Genomic DNA, 25557 nt, shown 5'->3' with positions numbered 1-25557 from the left:
TGATTGTAAACCTAGAACAACACCATGTGAAGAAAAACGTAACTACACTGATGATTCAGAAATAATGAGTGATGTCAGAAAATATAGAGGCAGTGGGCAGCCTAATCTATTTGACAACATGTACAAGACCCAATCTGAGTTTTGTAGTAAGTAAACTGTTGCAGTACTTTACTGAGCCAACAGAAGAGCATTGGACTACTGTAAAACATGTACTGAGATATCTGAAAGACACAATTGACAAAGAGTTGTGTTACAGAAAATGTGCCAGTGAGAAACTGGGGCTACATGCATACAGTGATGCAGATTGGGCAGCTGATGTAACTGACAGGCATAGTACAACAGCTTACTGTTTAAGCCTAAATGAAAATGGTCCTTTGATTTCATTGAAATACAATAAGCAGCCCACTGTTGCACTATCAACTTGTGAGGCAGAGTATATGGCGTTAGCCACAACCACACAAGAGTGGATGTACCTAGTGTAATGGTAACAAATATATCCTGTCTCAAGATTGGAAGGCCCAAATACTCCCAGCACAAACTAGGTTCCCAGTCAATTATTTTGAAATACTGCTTTCTCCTCAAGGCCGGATGCAGAACGAGGGTGAATAGATAAGTTTGCACTTGCTGATAAATTTAATTAATAGCTGGAACAAGAACACAAGACTTGGTTGTGTGACTCATATGTTGGCTTTTTTCAAGTGTGTGGCTCATTTTCATTGGTGGTCTTAACTTCATCTGACGGACAGGGAAGGAACCTTTACATATCAAAGAACGGACACAAGTCCGTGTGAGTCTTTTCCACTGTCACTCTGATACGTGTCTGTGTAAACTGCTCTCTGCTTGCAAGCAATAAATAATTACTCTTTACAACTTGCTCCAGAAGACTTTTTTGTCTGTTCATTAGAAAGCTCAAATTACAATTCTCAACTCTTCTGCCTCTGCCCCAGTGACGGATGTCAATATACGCACATCCTAAGGTTCATGAGGATAATCAAGGTGCAAATAGCCTTAGCAAAGAACCCTGTAATAAGACAGCGGTGTAAACATGTTGACATCAAGTAACTGTGAATGATGCGGGAATAAGTTTGAACTTTTGTCGAACAGACCAGATGGTTGCAGACGTGATGACAAAACCTACAACAAAATTTAAGTTGAATAAGTTTGAAAAGTTTATGTTTGGAGATTAACCATGTGTATGAAAATGTACACGATGAAAATGGAGAAATCCTTGTTATGATGTTTTTGTTTGTTTTGAAGATAACAGTGTGAGAACAAGTGGGGGTGTTAACATACACAAGGAAATGTGTTCTCAATTATATGTTGTATATATATATTTGTAATGCCATATGCAGGCTTTATGGGGTTAATTCAGTTACTGTTTGATGGACAAATAGAACAGCCAATTAGAGGATTGGAAAGTTGACAAGTGATGCTCCACGTTGTCTTATTCCTCGGTTATTATATTCGGGTTAACACTGGATATACACGTCGGGATCGCTATACAATCCACATCTGCTAACAGGGTGAGGCCATTTATATTGTAACAGACGGGTTTAAACTTTAGGCAGATTAAACTGTGTCCGTGAAGAAGCTCCACTCCTCAAACATGAAGATCATCAACAGTTCTTTGTTGAGGATCGCTGAAGGCGTTCTGCTCAAACACTTCCCCAAGAGTTCTGTGGTAAGCGGCTGCAAACGAGTTACAGCATGTTCCTCAATGTTTCACTTAACCGCAGAGTCTTGTCATTGTAGCTCTAAACTCTGTGTGTGTGTGTGTGTGTGTGTGTGTGTGTGTGTGTGTGTAGGTATATGGTTTGATATATGGGATTAACAGGAAGAAACCAAGCACATTGGAGGTAATCGTTGATACATGGCCGGATTTTCAGGTTATCATTTGTCGACCTGACCCCAAGGTGAGGTCACACAACACTGAACACTTTGTACATACGTTGAGTTTCTGTCTGCCACTTGATTGCTGAATGCATCGTTTATTTCTCAGACCAAGCAAGCCCTTGAGTTCATGAAAACTGTGTCCTACTACAGCATGGATTAACAGATTTTAAGGAAAATGCTGAGAGAAGAGAATGCAGTTGACTGGAGCACATATTTTCTCCTTAGAGGTGAGTTAAGGTCCCTGCAGAGTGCTTTCATGATATCATTCAGCAGGCAAGGTTATTTGTCTCAGTGTAACTTAGTGGTGTAACTAGGTTACTGTTAAGTACATTTACTGTACTGCACTTTAATTTTTAGAGTATGGTACTTTGCTTGAGTATTTACATTTCATGCCACTTTATACTTCAACTCCATTACAATTCAGGAGTAGATATAGTATCTTCATTTCCATACATGTTTATGTTTTAACAGCTGGAGACCTAGTTACTTTCCGAATACAATTTTACACCTGAAACTTTATGGCAAGCTTATACAATTTGCATTATCACTATGAAATATTAAAGCTGCACTGTTGAAAATCCATTTAACATAAATATAGAAGTTGAACACTCACCAGGACCATTTTTCTGCATTGAATACTTTTACTTTTGATACTTATTTCAATGCCGGACTGTAATGGAGTATAGCGTGGAATTGGTATTTTCATGAGTAAAGAAATTGAATATTACCGCTTCAAAAAATTACAGAATGGCATAAACATGTAAATCTTTTTTGTCCTGGTCTGAGAGTGCATCAGTGGGTTCACAGCTTCTCTACTTTTTTGACAAACTGGACAAGGTCGTTGGCTAGCAGCTGGGGCTCCTCGAAGGCAGCAAAGTGACCACCTCGAGGCATGAAAGTGTAGGAGTAGATGTTTCGATACCTAATTTGTGCCCATGACTTCGGGCAGTGCATCAGCTCCCCGGGGAAAGCGGCAAGTCCAGTGGGCACAAAAATCCCTGTCCTAAAAACAAAAGAGGACACTATCAGAACATGATTGGATAATAGGGTTGTAAACTTTACAAAACAAAAGTCATGGTTCTGACAGTAAGAACGTTTGGCCACATACTTTGCATCCACTCTATTGTCAGGGTTGCTCTTAACGTTCTCTTTGTAGAAGCGCATGGAGGAGACAATGGAGCCTGTGGTCCAGTAGATCATGACATTTGTCAAGACGTCGTCCAGGCTTAGTTTCCTGTAAAAGGTGCAGACATGTATAATTAATTACAGCCATCAACAGCATCACTTAAACCTTGTTGATTTATCATTTAATTGATATGCTAAAAGTAGCAACAACAAGCTAAACTGAATTCCCGCTTGTACCTCTCTAGCCCACCATCCACCAGGTCTGTGTTCCTCAGATCAGTCCAGGAGGAGAACTTCTCCAGCATGTAGGCCGCCAAGCCTACGGGAGAGTCATTCAGCCCACAGCCTGTGCCCACAATTTAAGATATGTGAACAGCTGAAATAAGGGTATGCTGACGACAAAATCCCAGTTTTCTTGCCTCATGTGGGTTATCTTTGACCAGTTAACCAGGCCAATAGGATCATCAGAATCTGTTTATTTGTTGTCCCCACCTGCAGTGTCTGGTTTAGTGGCCTGGATGTGCAAGTAGCCCGTTTCCCTCAGGATGTTCCAGACATTCTTCTCAAAGAAAGGGAACAATCGGCGAACATCTTCCCGACTGAAGCCCACCAGGAACGGCAGATAAGAACCAATCATGAGGGACCACATCACTTTGAACCCCCTTCTTGACATAAACATGTTGAGGTGGAGACCTTTAACACACCTGGAAAAGATTATGACAAATTGTCAGCTTTATCTCAGATTATAAATCTAAACCCTTTAAATCCTGTTCCGTGTCAATTTATTAGGTATAAATGCAAGTTTTTAAATCTTATTTTTTTTTTTTGTGTTTTTGCACCGTGACCTTTATTTGCTCCAGGAATTTGTAGTGCAAGTGGTTTTGGTCATGAGTGCACTTTGCACACTGCAAGCACTGTTTCACAATGTAGGTAACTATGTCACAAGGCTTCCCGTATAAATAAAACACGTGGGTGGTGGAAAGTGCACTGTTTGGGTAACTTGTAGCACATAGAGAGGCTTGTTTTTGCTATCTTACAGAGGCTTCATCTGGGCCATGTTGGTGGTGATGAGAGAGCCCCAGTCTCCTCCCTGCAGATAGAACTGGGAGAATCCTAAACGTTCCATCAGTGTCAGGAAAATTCGGGCAGCAGCGAGACTGTCGAATCCTGAATAGATAAAGAAAGCCGTGAAGGTCTGTTGCTCAGGCTGAAATACACACAGACGCGTTTATTTAGACTCCCTACCTTGTTTATGAGGGGCGTCTGAGAAGCCGTAGCCAGGGATGGACGGGCATATGACTTCAAACACTAGACCATCCTGGTTCTCTGTGAGAAGAGGCAGAATCTTGTAGAACTCGTAGAAGGAGCCCGGCCAGCCGTGAACCAGCATAAGAGGCACAACCTTCTGATTCGCTCGGTGTGGTGGTCGCACATGGACATAGTGCACATCCAGTCCTGCGTTGGTGCAAAAGCAAAAGCATCGGTGTGAAAAGAAAAAGACAGTAGCATGTGGACAGATTTTTGGCCAACTGGTTTGGTCAATAGGAAGCAAACCCTGTATCTTTAGCTCGGGGCTGTGTGTACCTTCTATTTTAGTTTTGAAGTGTGGATACTGGTTAAGTACCGCCACCTGCTTTTCCCAGTCAAACGTGTTCCTCCAGTAGGAAACCACTGTCTTGAGGTATGTGGAATTGAAGCCGTACTGGAAGCAGCTATCTTCCAAAGGATCGGTGTAGCGGGTTCTGTCAATGCGCTCATGGAGGTCCTGTTGAATAAGACCACTGCTGATTAGTCCACAGAAACACGTCAATGTCTCATTATTGGCATTTCTAATTTGATAACTTGCGACGAAAATATTTAATTCACAGGTCAAAAAGTACCTCAATCTCTTCCTGTGATGTTTGCACTTTAAAGGGATAGATTTTATCGTCTTCTGACAGCGGCTTCTTTCCTGCTCCCCACCAGCCTTCTCCAAGAGGAATACTTTTGACCTGTTGTCTTTTGTACAGCATGTGCATAAGTATACCCCCTGCTGCCACGGCTGAGCCAATCAGGAGCTGCTGTTGGATGGCATCCAAGCCACAGAAAGCTCCCCTGCAAAGTGTGTGACATATGAGAAATATTCATTGAGATGATCCCTGCAGCTCTGAGATCATTACCCATATCTACATTTCGCTCGAATCAGAGTCGTAGACGCCCACTTACTTCAAAACCTCCAGTCTCTGCATTGTGCAATCCCAAAGGTGCGCTCACACAGGTGTTTTTGTCTTCTTCTTCTTTTTAGACCTACATGAGGGCAGAGGTAAAACATGTTTTTAAAAGGGTTTCATTTTCTGCACCGCGCTTCGAAAGTTACAAGCACGTCCCCTTGCGTTTCAACATACCTTGTTCGTCTCCTTTTTTAGATGTACTTTCAGAAAATGTTGGAATATGTCTACAAACGTGAGCGGACACGACGGCACTGGTCGGTGAACCCAAAGTTCTTCTGAAGATTCTGGGGCGACGCGAAAAAACAAACCACTTTGATTGGCCGCGAGACGTGCCAATCAAACAGCTAGTGACGTCGTTCTTTAAATACAGGGCAGGCGAAGACGTCGAGTGTGCAGTGAGAAAAACATGATGTGGAAGTTTGTCCTCCCGGTTCTCGCAGCGGTTTTCGCCGTCGGGTTCGCCTCCTTTGTCGGGGGGTATCAAAACATCGATGTCAACGACGCGGGCGCGCGTAAAGCCCTGGACGCCGCCGTTATCCAACACAACAGAGGCAGCAACGACATGTACCTCAGCAGAGTGGCAGAAGTTACCAAGGTCCAGAGACAGGTTGGTCACGTTTTTTTATTTCCAGCAACAACAAAACAATCTTTACTAACTTTATTTCACAGACAACAATCCGGTTTGGTCTACATGCAGGCTGGTGCGATGCCAGCCATGTACAGTCACAATAAGCCTGTTTGGCCTGGCTCGATAAATAAGCCTGTGCCCATTTTTCCCTTTTCAATCCTAAACGAACTAAAGTGGCGTGACCGAGCGCAACGCGTCATGCTACGAAACCCCCGTCTCCACATTATACAACCAAGGACTGGACTTGTTGGAGTACATTGCGCAAGAGGAGAGAAACGAAATGTTCTAAATTGTTCCTACGACAAAATAATTGACGTGGAAAAGTATCTTTTAGATTGGCAAACATCATACGTAAAATGCATGGCGTAACTAATATGGGATACAAATATATTTGTCTCTTGTTTTTGTTTTGTTTTCCAAAATAACGGACACCGGAAAGCAGGCGGCTTCTTCCCTACACTGTTAGACTATTTGTTTATTCATCGTCTGCATGGATCCTAGCGGTGATTTAGGGATAGACAGTGAAACAACACGTCTGGCCCTCTGAATAGCCTACAAACCCCATAATCCAATACATCCTGTCCTGTCAATTGGGAAGTTTGTTGTAGCGACCTAACATATCAAGGCAGCTCCAGGCTTTTAAAAATACATCAATGACCTGGAAACCAGTGGTGTTATACTTTTTATTTTTTTACTAGTCATTTGAATACATTTACAGTAGCAGTGTGCTCTTCTTGAAACTCTAGAGAGTGTGTGTGACTGCACCATATGTATTGTGTGAATTTAGATAAGATTAGAAAACGTTATTAATCCCCAGTGGGGAAACTCATTTGTCACCACAAATCATACAGAGAACAATAGACAAAGTCCACAGCAGACAAGAAACACATTGTTTGTCTCGTCTAATGTCTAATGTATGCACCTTCCGCCTAACTAAATTCCTCATTTGTGCAAACATTCCTGGCAATAAACAGTTTCTGATTCTGATTACAAAGAACAAACAACACCAGAGAATGCCATATGAAACAACATCAGAAAGATGCTAAATCTAAAAACCACAACTAAAGGTGTTCATTCAAAAATCAAACTGCTGCTGGAACCAAAGACCTGAGTCGTTCAGTAGAACACTTTGGCATCCTGAGTCGCTCACTGAATGAACTTCTGAGTCCATTAAAAACAGTGTAGTGGATGGCCTTCAAAAGAAACAATTGTTCTGAACTTCATTGGTATTTAACAGACATTAAGGAGAAGTGTTTTGGGGCATGTGTTCATTTAAACTTTCTGTCTGGAATGTAAGGGCTGCCAGTGTTGCCTTAATTTTCTATAGACCTGAAATCTGCTGGATGCTATACTGCTTTAGCATTAAGGTTTACCGGGATCGTCTCTTCACAGGTGGTGTCTGGCTTAAAGTACATCATAACTGTGAGAATGGGGAAGACCCCCTGCAGAAAGGATGCCGCACAGGAGTTGTGTGAGATCCATCAAGACCCAGAAAGCGCTCGGGTAATTACTTTTAAGAGGCGACAACCTAAATGTCATACAGAAGACTTTTCTCTTTGACCACATGATCCGATTGTGAAACAATAGTATACTTCCCCTCTTTGAACCAGCAAGCTGTGTTTGTTGCTGTTACCACAGAGAAGTTGGAATTAGTATCATCATTATTAACCAGATGACTAAGTTTAACATATCATTTGAACATTAGCCCATCAATAAAGACCCTATTAAAATAAGAAAATATTTGCTAAATTAATCTGCTACTAGAAAAAAACAATTGATATTTGACTATGCTCTTGCGTGCGTGTCTTCCTCAGCCTTACCAGTGCACATTCACCGTGTGGAGCCGTCCATGGCTTAATGAAAACACGGTGGAGAAGGAGGAATGCTAGACAGACAACTACGTGGGAAATCATCGCTGTTGCCATTGTTTGCAGAATAACCTTCATACAGAGCAATATGTATTTTCCTGCAGATGAAACGCAACATATTAACCTTTTGAAAGTCACTGCTTCAGAATTTTGATCCTGTATAGCATTGTAAAGATGCATTCACCTTTGTTTGCATAATCACTAAACCAAGCAAAGGACACATAATTGTGTACTGAATGGTTGATCAGGCTGTCTTTTATTGATACAGTTTGACTTCATCTGTTTTTGTTAGTTTTTACTGCAAAGCACATGAACTTGCATCTTTAATGAAATAATAAACGTTGTATTACCTGCCTGAGCATTGCAAGCGCCTTCCTCAGACCAGGTGAGTGTTAAATGTATGAGATGCACACTGTTCCCTCTACTAAACAGTGGGAAATATCAGCTGCTAACATTGTTTGATCCTAAAGTATATGAAAAGGAACCAACAGGTGGATCCATTATTTGATGAAAGGAGACTTTGTACCCTTACAATGATAAAACGTATGAAGAAGAAGCTGTATATGCTGCAATAGATTTATAAGAAATAAATTGGGCCTGTTAGCTGAGGTGGAGTAATCTAATAAATTCCTAGTCCGACCAAAAACATCAGGCATTATCATCGTCATCTCTGTTGTCCATCATCTTCATCATAATTCATATCTTAGTTAACATTTGACCCTTTTTTTTATATATCGATGGATGCTTTTGGGGTTTCTTTCTTATCCAGCTGACTCAAACACAAATTATATGTTGTGATATCATGAAGTAAAAGCAAAAATAATGAATGTATTAATATTAACTCATCCTTAAGTTGTGCTCTAGGACTGTATAGGGAAGTTTATTTGGGACTGCATGTTGATATGTTGATGGAGTCAACGTTCTGGTGAGTGAGCATCATTTGCTTGTAAACTATTGTCATTCTGTTAACATGACTTTTATTTGAAAATTGTGGTGGGAATTCTGTAACTAACTCACAAGAGTACTTTTCAAGTTTTTATTTGAATTTAAAAGTTTGCAAAACCACCAACAGCAGTAATTACTACGATGAGGAGCATTGTCCTAGACAATGTGGCAAAGGTCCAAGACCTACAGGTACAGAAGCCACGGATTCCTCACAGGAAGTAGCCACAGCACCAGCTGCTTCACCCTTTTCTGAACCTGCCACCACAGCCTCAGCACCTCTAGCTACCGCCACAGCTCTTGTATCCAAGGCAGCTAAGGTCAGGGTACCAGCAAGCACAGGACCTGTAGCCATGCAACCAGCCGCCTCAGCACCTGCAGCCACACACAAAAAGGTCTTCTTAAAATATGCTTATCTAATGTTTATTTCTGAGGGGAAGTCCCGTAACTTTCAACACCATGAGAGCAGATTCACTCTGCTCCTTGAATCAGTTGTTTTTCTCTTTTGGCTTATCATTTTTAATATGAAGTGTCTTGATACAGTGCTGTTCTTTCAACAACAACAAAGTAAAGATCAAGGATATTTTGTGTTTTTACAGACAATCTCTAGGATTTATGCCATCACTGGATGTAAGGATATTGATGACCCACAATGAGTAATAACCCAGTTATAACAAAGGCCCAGTTTGCTCTAATGGTGGTTGGACTACCGGACCTGTTTCCCACTCCGGACTATCTGGAGGATTCAGATGACATGGAGGAAACAGGCCTAGGAGGCATCTCGGCATAAAATCGGGAGCCTGAGCTTTGTTGAAAGAAGATACACGTCACAAAATCACCAAGTCACATTTTTTATTATCTTTCCAAAAAGATGAAGTGAAAATGTATAAATGAAACTAATAAGTGTTTCACTATAAATCGAATGTATTATAATAAAAATGTTTCCATATTCACAATCACGTACATATATTAAAAGGGCACAATTCATAGTCATGATTCATATAGTACATGTACCAATGTTTTAGTTAAAATACATGTTAAACTGAGGTTTATTATAAACGTTGCATCTAATAATTACCGGTATAGGGTTCAATATTTTGCAGGAACTAAAACGTGTGACGGATCAGTTAATGCATGTCTGTAAGCAAGAACAGGTTCACTTCATGCCAGAAAGGTGGTCGCTCGGCGGGGAAGGACCATAAGGGAGTTTGTCCCATATAAGCAACATACGGGTTTTTTCGTCCTTATGAAAGTGAACCTTTAGTATTGCGTGATGTTTTTGAATTAATTAACTTACAAATTTAAATGTTCTGTATTGCTTTATAGTCAAATATACATAATTTACATAATCCTTTGGTAGAATTGCAATGCTGTAAGAGATCAATACTTTGGGTTACATTTTTACCTATCTGACCAAGGTTATATTAAATCAGGGTGGGGGTCCAGAGAACCCCAGAGGGGGGACTATGTTGGAGAAAATCATCAAATAACATAGTTTGAATACCTTACATTTGGAATCATAAGGAAAACGTGATATGTAACTTGTTATGTTGAACACATCTGGTTTTATAACAAATAGTAAAAATTAGGAAGTTGGCAATGACACTGCCTGTGACATGACACTTGGGTTGAGTAAACACATTTCCCGTACATTAATTGTGTGTTCTGACAAAGGTTATTTTGACCCCGACCGTAGGTCACAGCAAAAGAACATACCGTATTTGGAAAGCCGGATGGGCTTTGTTTGTTTTTCAACCGATTGGTCTGATTGATGGAAAGTGATCTGGGAGGGCTGAATTACACTATAAAGCTTATGCTGAAAGTTCTGAGCTCTGAACTTGTTGAATGTGCCTTGTGGTCATTCAAACCCTTCCCGCTGGGTTGCAAATCCAAATCAACGTCTCTTCTCGTCATTTTGCCACAACACGACGTCGAGCTATTGTGTTTTGTTGTTGTGTGGAGTGCGCATTAAGAGAAACATGATGTGGAAGATTGTCCTCCCGGTTCTCGCAGCAGTTTTCTTCGTTGTCGGGTCTGAAGCCGTAATACCAGGAGGGATTCAAGACATCGACCCCAACGACGAGTATATGCGTAAAGCCCTCAATTTCGCCGTCATCCAACACAACAGAGACAGCGACAACCTGTACCTCAGCAAAGTGGCAGAAGTTACCAAGGCCCAGAGTCAGGTTGGTCAGGTTTTTTTATTTTGAGCAAAAAAAAATCTCTACAAACTTTATTTCACAGACAAAAATTCGGTTTACTCTATAATAATATCGTAGTAATTGTATTTATAAAGCACATTTCACAGACAAAAGAAGTCACAAAGTGCTGTACAGTTAAAAAAACATTAAAAGATGGAGGAGTAAAAAACACAATAAAATAAATAGTGAAAATAAATAAATAAAAACAGATAAAACAGATAAAAGGCATGGTCATCAGGTATTTAAAACAAATACTCTACATGCACTCTACATGCAGGCTGGTGCGATGCCAGCCATGTACAGTCACAATAAGCCTGTTTGGCCTGGCTCGATAAATAAGCCTGTGGCCATTTTTCCCTTTTCAATCCTAAACTAACTAAAGTGGCGTGACCGAGCGCAACGCGTCATGCTACGAAACCCCCGTCTCCACATTATACAACCAAGGACTGGACGTGTTGGCGATGTACATTGCGCAAGAGGAGGTACGTAGTTTACACAACACTAAATGTTTCTACGACAAAATAATTGACGTGCAAAATTATCTTTTAGATCGGCAAACATCATACGCGAAGTGCATGGGATAAAAACATATTTGTCTCTTGCCGTTGTTTTTTACAAAATAAGGCTTCCAAAATAAGACTTCTTCCCGACATTATTTAACTATTTGTTTATTCATCGTCTGCATGGATCCAACTATGGAGGACAGAAAATGACAAGTATAAATAAATGCAGGAATAAATACAGGAATAAATAAATGCTTAAATAAATGTATAAATAAATACAGGAATACATACATGTATAAATAAATACAGGAATACATAAATACATGCTTAAATATATAAATAAATACAGGAATATATAAGTTATACCTAAACAGGACATCATTAAATAAATCTATTTCTACATTCCTGTATTTCTTCATTTATTTCTGTATGTATTTCTGAGTCCTTATATGCAAATGAGCTGGGGCGGTCTTGAAACTCTAGAGGGGGTGTGTGACTGCACCATATGTATTGTGTGAATTTAGATTAGAAAACGTTATTAATCCCCAGTGGGGAAACTCATTTGTCACCACAAATCATACAGAGAACAATAGACAAAGTCCACAGCAGACAAGAAACACATTGTTTGTCTCGTCTAATGTCTAATGTATGCACCTTCCGCCTAACTAAATTCCTCATTTGTGCAAACATTCCTGGCAATAAACAGTTTCTGATTCTGATTACAAAGAACAAACAACACCAGAGAATGCCATATGAAACAACATCAGAAAAATGCTAAATCTAAAAACCACAACTAAAGGTGTTCATTCAAAAATCAAACTGCTGCTGGAACCAAAGACCTGAGTCGTTCAGTAGAACACTTTGGCATCCTGAGTCGCTCACTGAATGAACTTCTGAGTCCATTAAAAACAGTGTAGTGGATGGCCTTCAAAAGAAACGATTGTTTTTAACTTGTCCCTTGTCGAACTTCATTGGTATTTAACAGACATTAAGGAGAAGTGTTTTGGGGCATGTGTTCATTTAAACTTTCTGTCTGGAATGTAAGGGCTGCCAGTGTTGCCTTAATTTTCTATAGACCTGAAATCTGCTGGATGCTATACTGCTTTAGCATTAAGGTTTACCGGGATCGTCTCTTCACAGGTGGTGTCTGGCTTAAAGTACATCATAACTGTGAGAATGGGGAAGACCCCCTGCAGAAAGGATGCCGCACAGGAGTTGTGTGAGATCCATCAAGACCTATATAGCGCTCAGGTAATTAATTTTAAGAGGCGACAACCTAAATGTCATACAGTAGACTTTTCTCTTTGACCACATGATCCGATTGTGAAACAATAGTATACTTCCCCTCTTTGAACCAGCAAGCTGTGTTTGTTGCTCTTACCACAGTGAAGTTGGAATTAGTAGCATCATTATTAACCAGATGACTAAGTTTAACATCATTTGAACATTAGCCCATTAATAAAGACACCGTTGAAAGACGAAATATTTAATTAAATGAATCTGCTACTGGAAATATTGGTCTTTGACTATGATCTCAAAGACTCAACGCTATAAGTTGTATTCATGGTTTATGTGTGTATACAAAATGTATGTAACCTTTTATTCCTCAGTTTTACCAGTGCACATTCACTGTGTGGAGCAAGCCATGGATTAATTACACCATGGTGCTGAAGGAAAAATGCTAGAAAGACAACTACGTGGGAAATCATCGCTGCTGCCATTGTTTGCAGAATAACCTTCATACAGAGCAATATGTATTTTCCTGCAGATGAAGCACAAAATATGAACCTTTTGAAAGTCACTGCTTCAGAATTTTGATCCTGTATAGCATTGTAAAGATGCATTCACCTTTGTTTGCATAATCACTAAACCAAGCAAAGGACACATAATTATGTACTGAATGGTTGATCAGGCTGTCTTTTATTGATACAGTTTGACTTCATCTGTTTTTGTTAGTTTTTACTGCAAAGCACATGAACTTGCATCTTTAATAAAATAATAAACGTTGTATTACCTGCCTGAGCATTGCAAGAGCCTTCCTCAGACCAGGTGAGTGTTAAATGTATGAGATGCACACTGTTCCCTCTACTAAACAGTGGGAAATATCAGCTGCTAACATTGTTTGATCCCAAAGTATATGAAAAGGAACCAACAGGTGGATCCATTATTTGATGAAAGGAGACTTTGTACCCTTACAATGATAAAACGTATGAAGAAGAAGCTGTATATGCTGCAATAGATTTATAAGAAATAAATTGGGCCTGTTAGCTGAGGTGGAGTAATCTAATACATTTCTAGTCCGACCAATAACATCAGGCATTATCATCGTCATCTCTGTTGTCCATCATCTTCATCATAATTCATATCTTAGTTAACAGTTGGCTCTTTTTTGTATTTATCGATGGATGCTTTTGGGGTTTCTTTCTTATTCTGCTGACTCAAACACAAATTATATGTTGTGTGTCATGAAGTAAAAGCAAAATAATGAATGTATTAATATTAACTCATCCTTAAGTTGTGCTCTAGGACTGTATAGGGAAGTTTATTTGGGACTGCATGTTGATATGTTGATGGAGTCAACGTTCTGGTGAGTGAGCATCATTTGCTTGTAAACTATTGTCATTCTGTTAACATGACTTTTTTTTGAAAATTGTGGTGGGAATTCTCTAACAATAACTCACAAGAGTACTTTTCTTTCAAGTTTTTATTTAAGATATTTACTTTTAAAAGTTTGCAAAACCACCAACAGCGAGCCGAAAGAGAGCTGACTAAAGGTCAAAGCGCCTCTGTTCCATTCTTACTCACTTTGAGATGCATTTTATGTAAGAACGGTGCTTTATGCTGAAAAAACCCCATAAATGATATTGTTGCAGTAATTACCAGGATGAGGAGCATTGTCCTGGACAATGTGGCAAAGTTCCAAGACCTACAGATACAGAAGCCACAGATTCCTCACAGGAAGTAGCCACAGCACCAGCTGCTTCAACCTTTTCTGCGCCTGCCACCACAGCCTCAGCACCTACTGCCACAGCACTTGTATCCAAGGCAGCTAAGGTCAGGGTACCGGCAAGCACAGGACCTGTAGCCATGCAAACAGCCGCCTCAGCACATGCAGCCACAGCCCCGGCAGTGTAATAAAAAGGTCTTCTTAAAATCTGTTTATCTAATGTGTATTTCCGAGTGGAAGTCCCTTAACTTCGGGACAACCAGAGTCTGAACACCATGAGAGCAGATATAGCCTCCACTCTGCTCCTTGAATCAGTTGTGTTTCCCTTTTGGCTTATCATTTTTAATATGAAGTGTCTTGATACGGTGCTGTTCTTTCAACAACAACAAAGTAAAGTTCATACTGTAAAGATCAAGGATGTTTTATGTGTTTTTACAGACAATCTCTAGGACTTGTGCCATCACTGTTGATGTAAGGATATTGATGACCCACAATGAGTAATTACACAAATTTGGATACATTATAAATTTGAGACATACAGACTCCTGGTCTGACACTACTACAAACATACTGTAGTAGTAATAACCACAGTCTGCAAGATTACATGAAAAAGATATTGAACTTGATTTTAAGTTTTCAGATTGGCTGTGACACCTGTGGTAGGTGGTAGCATGTACCTGTGTGAACAATCCACCGCTGTGCAGAGGTACTCCACAGTTAAAGGTATTACCTACAGTTATTACTAGTTATTCATTTCTAATTGTTTTTTTAAATAAACCTCTGCCGAATAAAGGCTTCATATTGTAACTTTGTTTCGAGAGACCTATAAATAAAAGAAGGTTATCAGCAGATATGGCCATATATTTTTAACAAATGTTTTCAGCCTTCACTGAAATAAAAGGCAAGCCAAGGCAAGTTTATTCAAAGGCGATTCAAAGTGCTTCACATAAAACCATTAAAAGCATCAAAACATAATGCAGATTTAAAACCAGTTAAGAAAACATTAAAACAGTCAAAAAGCAAAACAAAAGTTGAATACAAGTTGCAGTGCAGTTTAAGAAATAAAATGCTGTAGTGAGATGCAGTAATTGAATCGGGTTCAATTAAAGGCAGCAGCAAACAGAAAAGTCTTCAATGTGGACTTAAAGGAGCTGAGGGTCTCAGCAGACCTGCAGCTTTCAGGGACCTTGTTCCAGATATGTGGATCAGAAACGCTGAACGCTGCTGCTCCATGTTTAGTTCTGACTCTTGGATGAGAAAGTAGACCCGTCCCAGGCGACCTGAGTGGCCGGGATGGTTCATAAGGTAGCAGCAGATCACAAACATACGCAGGCCCTAAACCATTCAGTGCTTTATAAACCAGCAGCAGGATTTTAAAGTCAATTCTTTGTTTGACAGGGAGCCAGTGCAAAGACCTCAGAACTGGAGTGATGTGATCCACTTTCCTGGTCTTAGTGAGGACTCGAGCTGCAGCGTTCTGAATCAGCTGCAGCTTTCTGATTGACTTTTTACAGAGGCCTGTGAACCCACCGTTACAGTAGTCAAGTCTACTGAAGATAAATGCATGGACAAGTTTCTCCAAATCCTGTTGAGACATAAGTCCTCTAACCCTTGATATATTCTTCAGGTGATAGTAGGCTGATTTTATGATTGTCTTGATATGGCTGTTCAGGTTGAGGTCTGAATCCATAACTACACCTAGATTTCTGGCTTGGATTGAGGTTTTTAACATCAGTGATTGAAGCTGAGCGCTAACTTTCAATCGTTCGTCCTTGGGGCCAAAAACAATTACTTCTGTTTTATCTTGATTTAATTGAAGAAAATTCTGGCACATCCAGTTATTGATTTCTTCAATGCATTTAGCCAGCCCTTGTATGGGACTATAGTCCCCTGGTGATATAGTTATGTAGAGTTGTGTGTCATCTACATAATTATGATAACACACTTTGTTATTTTTCATAATCTGAGCCAGTGGAAGCATGTCGATGTTGAACAGAAGAGGCCCCAGTATTGAACCTTAGGGAAAACCTTAACAAGAGCAGTTTCAGTACTGTGGTGCTGACGAGAGCCGGACTGGAAGACATCGAAACAGTTATTTTCAGCCAAGAAATTGTTCAGCTGTTGAAAAAACACTTTTTCCATTATTTTACTTAAAAATGGGAGGTTTGATATTGGCCTATAGTTTTTCATTATTTCGGGGTCTAAACTAGCCTTCTTTAAAAGTGGTTTAATAACTGCAGTTTTTAGGGATTGTGGGAAGACACCTGAGAGTGTAACACCCGGTTAATTGTGTGTGTGTGTGTGTGTGTGTGTGTGTGTGTGTGTGTGTGTGTGTGTGTGTGTGTGTGTGTGTGTGTGTGTTTGTCTCCTGATTGGGTCATTCCCTTCACCTGCCCTCAGCCACTCACATGGGTGTCCCCTGATTGTCATTCCTTTCACCTGGGTTTCCCCTCCCCTATATATACTCCCCTATCTTCCCTTGTCCCCTGTTGCATTGTCTTTGTTCCTGTGCGCCACGTCCTGTGCCACCTTTTCCGAGTTTTGTTTTGAGTTTTTTGAAGTAACTTTAAAGTAAAGTACGTTTTGGATTTTTCCCACCCTCAAACCTGCCTCTGGTCTCTTCCCTTTGCACCTGAGTCTCTGCGCACCACACAGAATATCCAAGCAGCATGAGGATGTGTTCAGATGTTGTATAATGTCTTCTAGACTTCTTTGGTTAATTGAGTGAAGTTGTGTCATGATATTTGAATGGATGCTATTTAAAGATAGGGACAACACATATCCTGTGGTTGGTGTGCCCAGGTGGATTGGAGCGTAGCCGTTACCGACACCGGAGGGTTTGTTAGCCTGTCGACGGTAGCAAATAAGGCGCGTGTATTGTTATTGGTTATGATGTCAGAGAAGGACTGTCTTGCATTTCTAAGTTCCAAATTATAATTGTGAAGTCTCTCTTTATAGATACCACAGTGAACCTGGAGATTAGTTTTTCGCCACCTGCATTCAGCTTTCCGACACTCTCTTTTCTGTATTCTGACCAGTGTGGCATTTCTCCAAGGGGATCTTTTCTTACCCGAGACAACCTTCACCTTAGTCGGTGCAATGGTATCAATAACATTTTTAACTTAAGAATTGAAGCCATCCACAAGCTCATTGACTGAGATGCAAGAGAGGGCTGGTGTGGAGCAGAACTTCTGAATAAATAGTTCACTTGTTTTTTCAGTGATGTAACACTTTGTCACAACCTTGGTTTGGACATTTGTGTGTATGGAGATTGCACTCTCAAAGAAAACACAGGAATGATCAGAGAGTGCAACATCAGTTACAGCAACCTTGGAAATGTCCAGACCTTTGGTGATGATTAGGTCTAGAGTGTGCCCCTTATTGTGGGTGGGACCTGTTACATGCTGAGTCAGATCATAGTTATCAAGGACACCACATAGCTCTATAGACCCTCTGTCCTGGGGATTATCAACATGGATATTAAAATCGCCAACAATGACAACACAATCAAAATCAATACAGATTATAGACAGCAGTTCAGTAAACTCATCAAAGAAGGTTGCACAGTATTTAGGTGGTCTGTAAATGTTGAGAAATAAAACTTGTGTGGAATTGAGAGCCACATATTCAGAGGAAGTAAAATGACCAAAAGACATCTGCTTGCATTGAAGAGACTCATTATATAAAATAGCAGCTCCACCTCCTTTCTTATGCGCTCTTGTATCACTCATGAAACTGAAGTTGGGAGGTGTTGCTTCAATAAGAACAGCTGCACTGTTATCTTGGTCGAACCAAGTTTCGGTTAAAAAATCAAGTTTGTGCCTAATAATGAAATCATTGATTAAAAATGTTTTTCCTGACAGAGACCTGACATTTAATAAAGCTATGTTCAATGTGTTTAAAACTCTATTTGCCATATTTCTTTGGACAGGCTGACGAGGAATGAATGTTAAATTGGATACATTTGCAGATTTACTAATGTTTCTTCGCAGCCTCACCTTTCCTTTTCGATAAATCAGGACAGGAATTAAGAAGGCTAACTTCATACAGGGCCCCGACTGTTCCTGGAGATAATCAGTGGTGTCAATAGCCTTGTAGTCCGGACCCGAAAGATATCAATTTGTGTCTTTATCAGGTAGGGGAGACAGAGGATGGTGGTGGAGATGTTGTGGAGGCGGGAGAGGGGCACAGCGCTTTAACTTCGGTGTTTGCGTCAAAGCACTTAGAACCAGTGACGGAGGTCTAGCTGGAGGGGTTTCAGCACGGGAAGTGGGAGTGCGGAGGGGAGTGAATTTGGTTCCAGCAATGACCATCTCGTTCATGCGGTCAGTGAACTCCATGAGGGGGGAGGATGGAGAGAGTAGAGAGGAGAGGGACCTGGATGAAGTGTGGGGGGGTGGAAGTAGGTGCTGGTGAGGGAAGTAAAGACTCGTCCTCTCCGAGAGGGAGATCAATCCTTGATGATGAGGGTGGAGACTCCTCCTCTTGGCTCTCCTTTGGCTTCCTTCCCATGAGGTCTCCACGGCGATGCTGTGTGGTTATCTCTTGTTTAGATTCCTCTTGTCTCCTGTAATTGGCAGTGGGAACAGACGAGTGACGCAGGAAGAAAAATAAGTTAGAGGTGAAGAGTTTTACCCCTGACTTGTTCAAGCAAACTCCACCTGCCTTAAAAAGATGTATACGCTCCCAGAAAATGTAAAAAAAAATGATAAAATGTACTGTATGGTCAGTACATGCAGTTGACAGCCATCTGTTCAGTTCCAACAGCCTGCTGAATCTTTCATCTCCTCTCCTGGCTGGTGGAAGAGGGCCACTGATAAACACCTCAGCATTGACAGAGCTGACTGTAGCTTAATTTTTTGGTATGGAGGATAACAGGAAGGGAAAAAAACAACGAAGCTAAAGCAAAAATCAGCGCCACTGAAGGGCATGCACACTTACTTACACACTTACTTACTATTCTATCTCATAATTAACATTAACATATTCTATCTCATAATAAGCATCTTTGAGCATTTTGAAAAGTGCTATATAAAATGTATGTATTATTATTATTTTATAATTATGACTTTTTATCTCATAATTATGACTTACCATGGGGATATTTTTATTATCACAGCTATATTTTCATTAAATTTTTTCTTTTACTCCGCAAATGGGCAAACGACAAGCCACTTTTTTCTCCACTGACGAGCAGGAGATGATCATGAACGCATATGCGGAAGTCAAGAGCATAATCATGGCAAAATCTAAAGCTGCGTTCACACCAAAACTGCTGTGAATATTTGCAACGCTTTTGCAAAGCTTTTGCAACGCTTTTGGTGTGAACGCAGCTTAATACCACCACCGCTGCGAGGGCAAAATATAGCAAAATATCAGACAAGTCAAATGCGTAAGTGTATCGTCTAATTATAAGTGCGTCATCACCCCAATCAATCAGATTTATATTTATTTAAATGTGCCTGCTGGCAGTAGGCTTTCAGAATAAGTAGATAGAGACAAGCACAAAGAGTGTCTAATTGATGCGAATTAATATATACTTATGATGATATATGTACTGTATGCACGTATCATGTACTATATATGCGTATATACATGTACGTGTAGATTACCATATAACTAGGAGTTTGAATATGTGTATGGGCGGATCAGTATGTACAGTACTGTATGTATTATTCATAATCAGAAATTCAATCAATTGAAGCAGTGAAAAGAAATTGTGTGTGATTCTCTGTATTCTTATATACTGTATTCTTAATTTTCTACAATAATTATATGCATGGTGTGTATGAGTGCTTTCAACACATCCATAAGTTTCTTAAGCGCTAAATAAACGTTACGAACAGCACGGCATGCAGCGGCTTTCCCGATGTTCTTTGCATCGTCGACACTGTACAGAAATGCACCACTCGCAAAAAAGCGCAAGGCTGCATACAGTCTGTGATGCAGTCTATACATACAGTATGTGATGCAGTCTATACATACAGTATGTGATACTGTCTATACATACAGTCTGTGATGCAGTCTATACATACAGTCTGTGATGCAGTCTATACATACAGTCTGTGATGCAGTCTATACATACAGTATGTGAGACAGTCGATGCTCGGCTGCGCGTCATCTTATCCTGAAAATTATCCGGCTAACTCAGTAAGCCAGGTACGAGGAACGGGGCCCAGAAGAGTTCAAATTTAGAAATAAATAAATCAAAGGTGGTCGTGCCAAACAAATAAAAACCAGGATAACAAAACTATGCCGAACTGACTACCTCTGGAAAGGAAACAAACAAAATGGCTCAAAATACAGAGGGAGCACCGACCGATAACCTAATGTTTCAACCGGAGTCAGCAACCTTTCCTATCTAAAGAGCCATTTTGCCCTTTTTTCCACCAAAACAAATTTGTCGCAAAAGCAAAAGCAATTTTATATTACAGCTTATGAAGTTGTATATATAGTCATATTATATATATATATATATATATATATATATATATATATATATATATATATATATATATATATATACAAAATCGGTATTTTGTTGTATTCATGATATTCTAGAACAAAAATAAAGACAATTCTTGACATTGTATTACTATTTTATCTGCTATAACTATCAAACTCTTATGAAGAGGAGAAAAACAAATAGTCACACTTCCATGCAGAATTAAACTCTGTTTTACTCTGTGACTCATGTTCTTTTTCATTTATCCATTGACAGTTTACCAAGGGCGAGGCTCTGCAAATCATGATGAGCCACCTGCAGGGAAAGACGCTTAACAGCGTAATAGAATGTGGTGCACATTTTAGTTAAACAAATATTCAAACTTTTTTTGTTTTCTGTAACATAATATCACCTCAAACTCCAAGATAAGAGGAGTACCCTTTGAAAGAATGTCCATGGGCAAAAAATATATAAAAGAAAAAACTTTTTCGCAACGCTTTATCGCCTGAGTTTACTCGCTCAACTTTGTGTGGTTAATTCGCATAATTCGCAGCGGAAAGGTGGCGCGACTTATCTCTGTGGCTTTTCTCCATAAACAGTTACTATTTCCGCCATCCACCATGAAAATAACCACTAGTTCTGCTTTATACTTGTTGTGGAAGTCCCACAAAGGTCGGAACATCAAAAGCCCCCGTGTCTGGGTTCATAATATTATCCTTAGTCTCACACAGCTCCTACTCCTCCAGGAAGAGTGTCTGAATGAAGCCGCTTCCAGCGCTACTTCGGCCGTACCAGCAGCAGTTTGATTCAGCAACGGCAAGAAGGCAGTGATGGCGGGCGGAGCATCTCGACGCTAATTGGCTTTCGCAACTTGGCGTCACGCACATTTTTCGGCCGAGTTGATATATATTCAACTTGCGCGAATGAGGGAATTTTTTCGCTCTCATGATATCATTCGACAGGCAAGGTTATTTGTCTCAGTGTAACTTAGTGGTGTAACTAGGTTACTGTTAAGTACATTTACTCAAGTACTGCACTTTAATTTTTAGAGTATGTTACTTTGCTTGAGTATTTACATTTCATGCCACTTTATACTTCAACTCCATTACAATTCAGGAGTAGATATAGTATCTTCATTTCCATACATGTTAATGTTTTAACAGCTGGAGACCTAGTTACTTTCCGAATACAATTTTACACCTTAAACATTATGGCAAGCTTATACAATTTGCATTATCACTATGAAATATTAAAGCTGCACTGTTGATAATCCATGTAACATAAATATAGAAGTTGAACACTCACCAGGACCATTTTTCTGCATTGAGTACTTTTACTTTTGATACTTAAACTACATTTAGCTCATAGTAATACACTTTATTTTACATTATCAATGCCGGACTGTAATGGAGTATAGCGTGGAATTGCTATTTTCATGAGTAAAGAAATTGAATATTACCTCTTCAAAAAATTACAGAATGGCATAAACATGTAAATCTTTTTTGTCCTCCAGGATTGGACGTTTCTCATGCGACCATGATCAAAGAAGTGTCTTCTGACAGAGAAGTCAACAACCGAGTCTTTGCTACAGTGCGTCTTCTCTATTTGCGAGACAGCAGTCATCTGCCCACACCAGCAGCTGACAGGTTGTCAGATCATTACAATTTACTTTTAAGGATACATATTCACATGTTTTGCTTTCATAAGTGAATAGTAAAATATTACTGTTTCATCGGTTGTCATGCTCTGATTCTCCACACAGTGAGCTTGAATCAAGGATTTCCTCTCTTAACCTTTCCCACGTTGACTTGGTGAATAATACCTGGAAGTTCAGCGGGAACCAGAAGGGTCGCATGGACATTAAAAACTTCATCAGCAACTTCCCATCATGCTGCATCACTGACAGCCAGGGTCAGCCCGTGTCCTGGATTCTGATGTATGATTACTGTGCGATGGGCGTGTTGTACACTCTGCCAGAGCACAGAGGGAGAGGCTACGCCAAAGTCCTGGTCAGCGCCATGGCCAGGAGGCTCCACACTGAGGGCTACCCAGTGTACTGCTTCATAGAGGAGGACAACATGGTCTCCTTCAAGCTCTTTAAAAGCCTTGGCTTCATTGAGGATCCCTCATACAAGGCGACGTGGTTTGAGTTCAACTTTTGATTTTGTAACTATTGTGATTGAATGTACTGCTGACACGTTCTCAGGCCAATATAAGTGTTGGAGCCATAATGGTGTTTGTTGTTTGAGGGAAACACAGGGTGAATTGGGACATGCAGTTCCTGCATTTGAACACAGGGTGGCACTGGCACATTAACTTCAAAAGGGCTGTGACCAACATGGAAGGTGATTGTATGCTATGGTGTCACAGATTAGTCACAGAATAAATGTTTAGAAAAAGACAGTGCTTGAATGGACAGTGGATTGATTTGTTTGTGGCAAAACACGAGTCCGAACATGTTCTCCCGTTCGCCCCCCTAGTGGCTCTAATACTTAAATTGGTTAAGGTTTGAGCCTCTACAATAAGGTTTTAATTAGTGAAAATGTGATAAAAAAAAATGTTATGTGTACACATTAAGGCCCTCTAAAGCATTGATTAAAACCTGAACCGTTATGACGGTGGTGGAAGGGAAAAGAGGCATTATTAAAACACTCAAATAATACAATAACAATGTCACTTTTTTATAATAGGTGCAGGTGTTTGGAGGACAGCTCCAGAGTAAATGGTGGAGATGCAGATTTCCTTTCGTATCCAAAGAGCCATTTTGACCTTTTTCCACCAAAAAAAAATTGTCTGGAGCCGCAAAAAATATTTGATATTACAGCTTCTGGAGTTTCATATATAGTCATATTATATATACAAAAAACTATAGTTTGTTGTATTTATGAAATTATAGAACAAGAATAAAGACTTTTTTTTACATTGTATTGCTATTTTACCTGTTTATAACTATCAAACAAAAAATAGTCATGTGTCGGCTACATTAAGGTTAATTAAAAACATAACTATACAAACCTTCAGTACTATCTATATTTGTGGTTCATGTGGTAGAGTGTTTGCCCTGTAACTGCAAGGTAGCAGGTTCAATACCTGTCCTCTTCAGTGAGTTTTACATTTTAAACGCATATCTTTTGCTACGTTTACACTGAGCGTCCTCCTCACTAGAGCACCGCAAACGGAGGACGGATCCGTTTTTACTAACGGACGCCTCACTGTCTCATGCGCTGACACAGAACCAGCAGCAGTAGTGGAGTTTGGAGACGTGATCCACTTCCTGAAAGTATATCTACTTTACTCAGTTTGCTGCAGCAGTTGAGGAATCGCTCTTCTGCACTCATCTGCGCGTGAGGGCGGGGCTCTGAATCACGAGTAGCAGCTGCAGGAGCGGAGGCTTGACAGCGACGTGACGCACATTTTAGTGAAAGAAATATTTTTTGTCAAAGCCTCAGGGAGCCACAACAGACGGGCTAAAGAGCCGCATGCGGCTCCGGAGCCGCAGGTTGCCGACCCCTGGTCTACACCTTCTCCCGTCTCTGTATCCCATGGTGGATGGACAAGGGAAGGGGGTTTAAATTGTTTTAAAGTACCAGAATACTTTGTTTGGTTTCAGTAACTTACGAATGGTACGGCTGAGTTTTATTAAAGTGTATCTCACTACAACAATTTAAATTCAATGAAACAGTTTTAGTGTCACATGCAACTCAAAGGATTGGTTCATTTCTATCCAGATTCAGAGCTGGTTAAAACACCTCCTTCTCTCCTCTCTCGCTCCAGACTCTAAAGCTGGATTTTTAGGATAGGATTTTTCTCCTCTTTTGGTTATTAAGTCCAGTTTTTTTCCAGATCTGGTGAAATCCCTATTCAGACAGAGAGATCTGGTGAAATTCACTTTTCTTTTTTTGTCCTCTGCTCTGTGCATCAGTCATTGTACCTCCCAGACAGACTTTACCCCTCCTCCTTTTATTCAAGGGTCAATCCTAGATCCTGTCTCTAAGGTGGAGGTTTTGTTGTCTAATATGGTAAAACTGTCTGCTGTATCCTATTACACAGGAGAGCTTTTTACAACATCCATTATATAGAAAAGATTATACTAGTAACTTATAGCATCCTATGCATCTTATATGGTGTAATCACAAACTATAATTGAAGTAAAACAGTAGATATGTTCAATGATTATACTCAAAAGATAAAAGGTTACATGTTATACTTTTTTACTTTCATACTCTTCCAAGGTCTCTCAACAATATACAAGTAAGCAGGTAAAGAAGTGAGAAGTGAGTTCAAAAGCCGTTTGGAGCTTCCACCAGAGAAAGCACATATTGTTACCATCGGCCTCATCCACATACAATTGATGGAACATTCAGTTCTCAATGTCACACATCAGTGCGACAGGGTGTCGTCAAAAGCGGATGAGCAAATTGTTCAGCATGTCAGGTCCATGGAGGAGGTGATCGTTCAAGCTGGTTACTTTGTATCTGTAATCTTGAAACACATGTTCATTATGTCATCCTTATCTTTCTTCACTAGCTGGCATGTTTGTCTTCAGCTGATCTCTTGCCTTTTTCCCCTTCTCTTGGCTTCTTCATCTTGTAACAAAGGCATTTTCATTCTGTGCACGTTCAGAGCGTTGCAAACCTTCAGGTTGCTCATCTTTTTTTTTGCAGATTATCCATGTCATCATCTATGTCCGTAATTATTAAGTCACTAAGAGGGATGTGCATCCGTGTTCTATTTGGAAGGGCCAGTCAAAATCAAACATCCCAGCAATAATCAAGAGCAAACGACCATAATTACG

At 40.1% G+C, this 25557-nt stretch overlaps 3 protein-coding genes across 3 annotated transcripts; 2 read left to right on the top strand and 1 right to left on the bottom strand.

Moving 5' to 3' along the window:
* Positions 1-1606: 1606 nt before the first annotated feature.
* On the top strand, positions 1607-22924 carry LOC306746934 (glycine N-acyltransferase-like protein 3; the record flags this gene model as incomplete). Its single annotated transcript, XM_079229921.1, is given in 6 exon segments — positions 1607-1681; positions 1806-1913; positions 2000-2050; positions 2054-2120; positions 22276-22408; positions 22525-22924. Coding segments are annotated over 6 exon segments (834 nt in total).
* LOC306746933 (epoxide hydrolase 1-like) lies at positions 2695-5246 on the bottom strand (the record flags this gene model as incomplete). The annotated part of the gene is made up of 9 exons (XM_079229920.1): positions 2695-2896; positions 3002-3127; positions 3256-3364; positions 3511-3722; positions 4056-4185; positions 4264-4473; positions 4603-4783; positions 4899-5112; positions 5224-5246. 9 exons carry the CDS (start codon positions 5244-5246, stop codon positions 2695-2697), a joined length of 1407 nt encoding a protein of 468 aa, XP_079086046.1.
* Positions 5590-8083, top strand: LOC306746935 (cystatin-C-like). The gene is made up of 3 exons (XM_079229922.1): positions 5590-5835; positions 7249-7359; positions 7671-8083. Exons 1-3 carry the CDS (start codon positions 5635-5637, stop codon positions 7743-7745), a joined length of 387 nt encoding a protein of 128 aa, XP_079086048.1. The 5' UTR covers positions 5590-5634; the 3' UTR covers positions 7746-8083.
* Positions 22925-25557: the final 2633 nt, after the last annotated feature.

This window comes from Taurulus bubalis (assembly GCF_910589615.1).
Source record: "Taurulus bubalis genome assembly, chromosome: 14".
NCBI lineage: Eukaryota > Metazoa > Chordata > Actinopteri > Perciformes > Cottidae > Taurulus > Taurulus bubalis.
The sequence above is the reverse complement of the archived record's forward strand: the minus strand, read 5'-3'. Positions and strand labels throughout refer to the sequence as shown.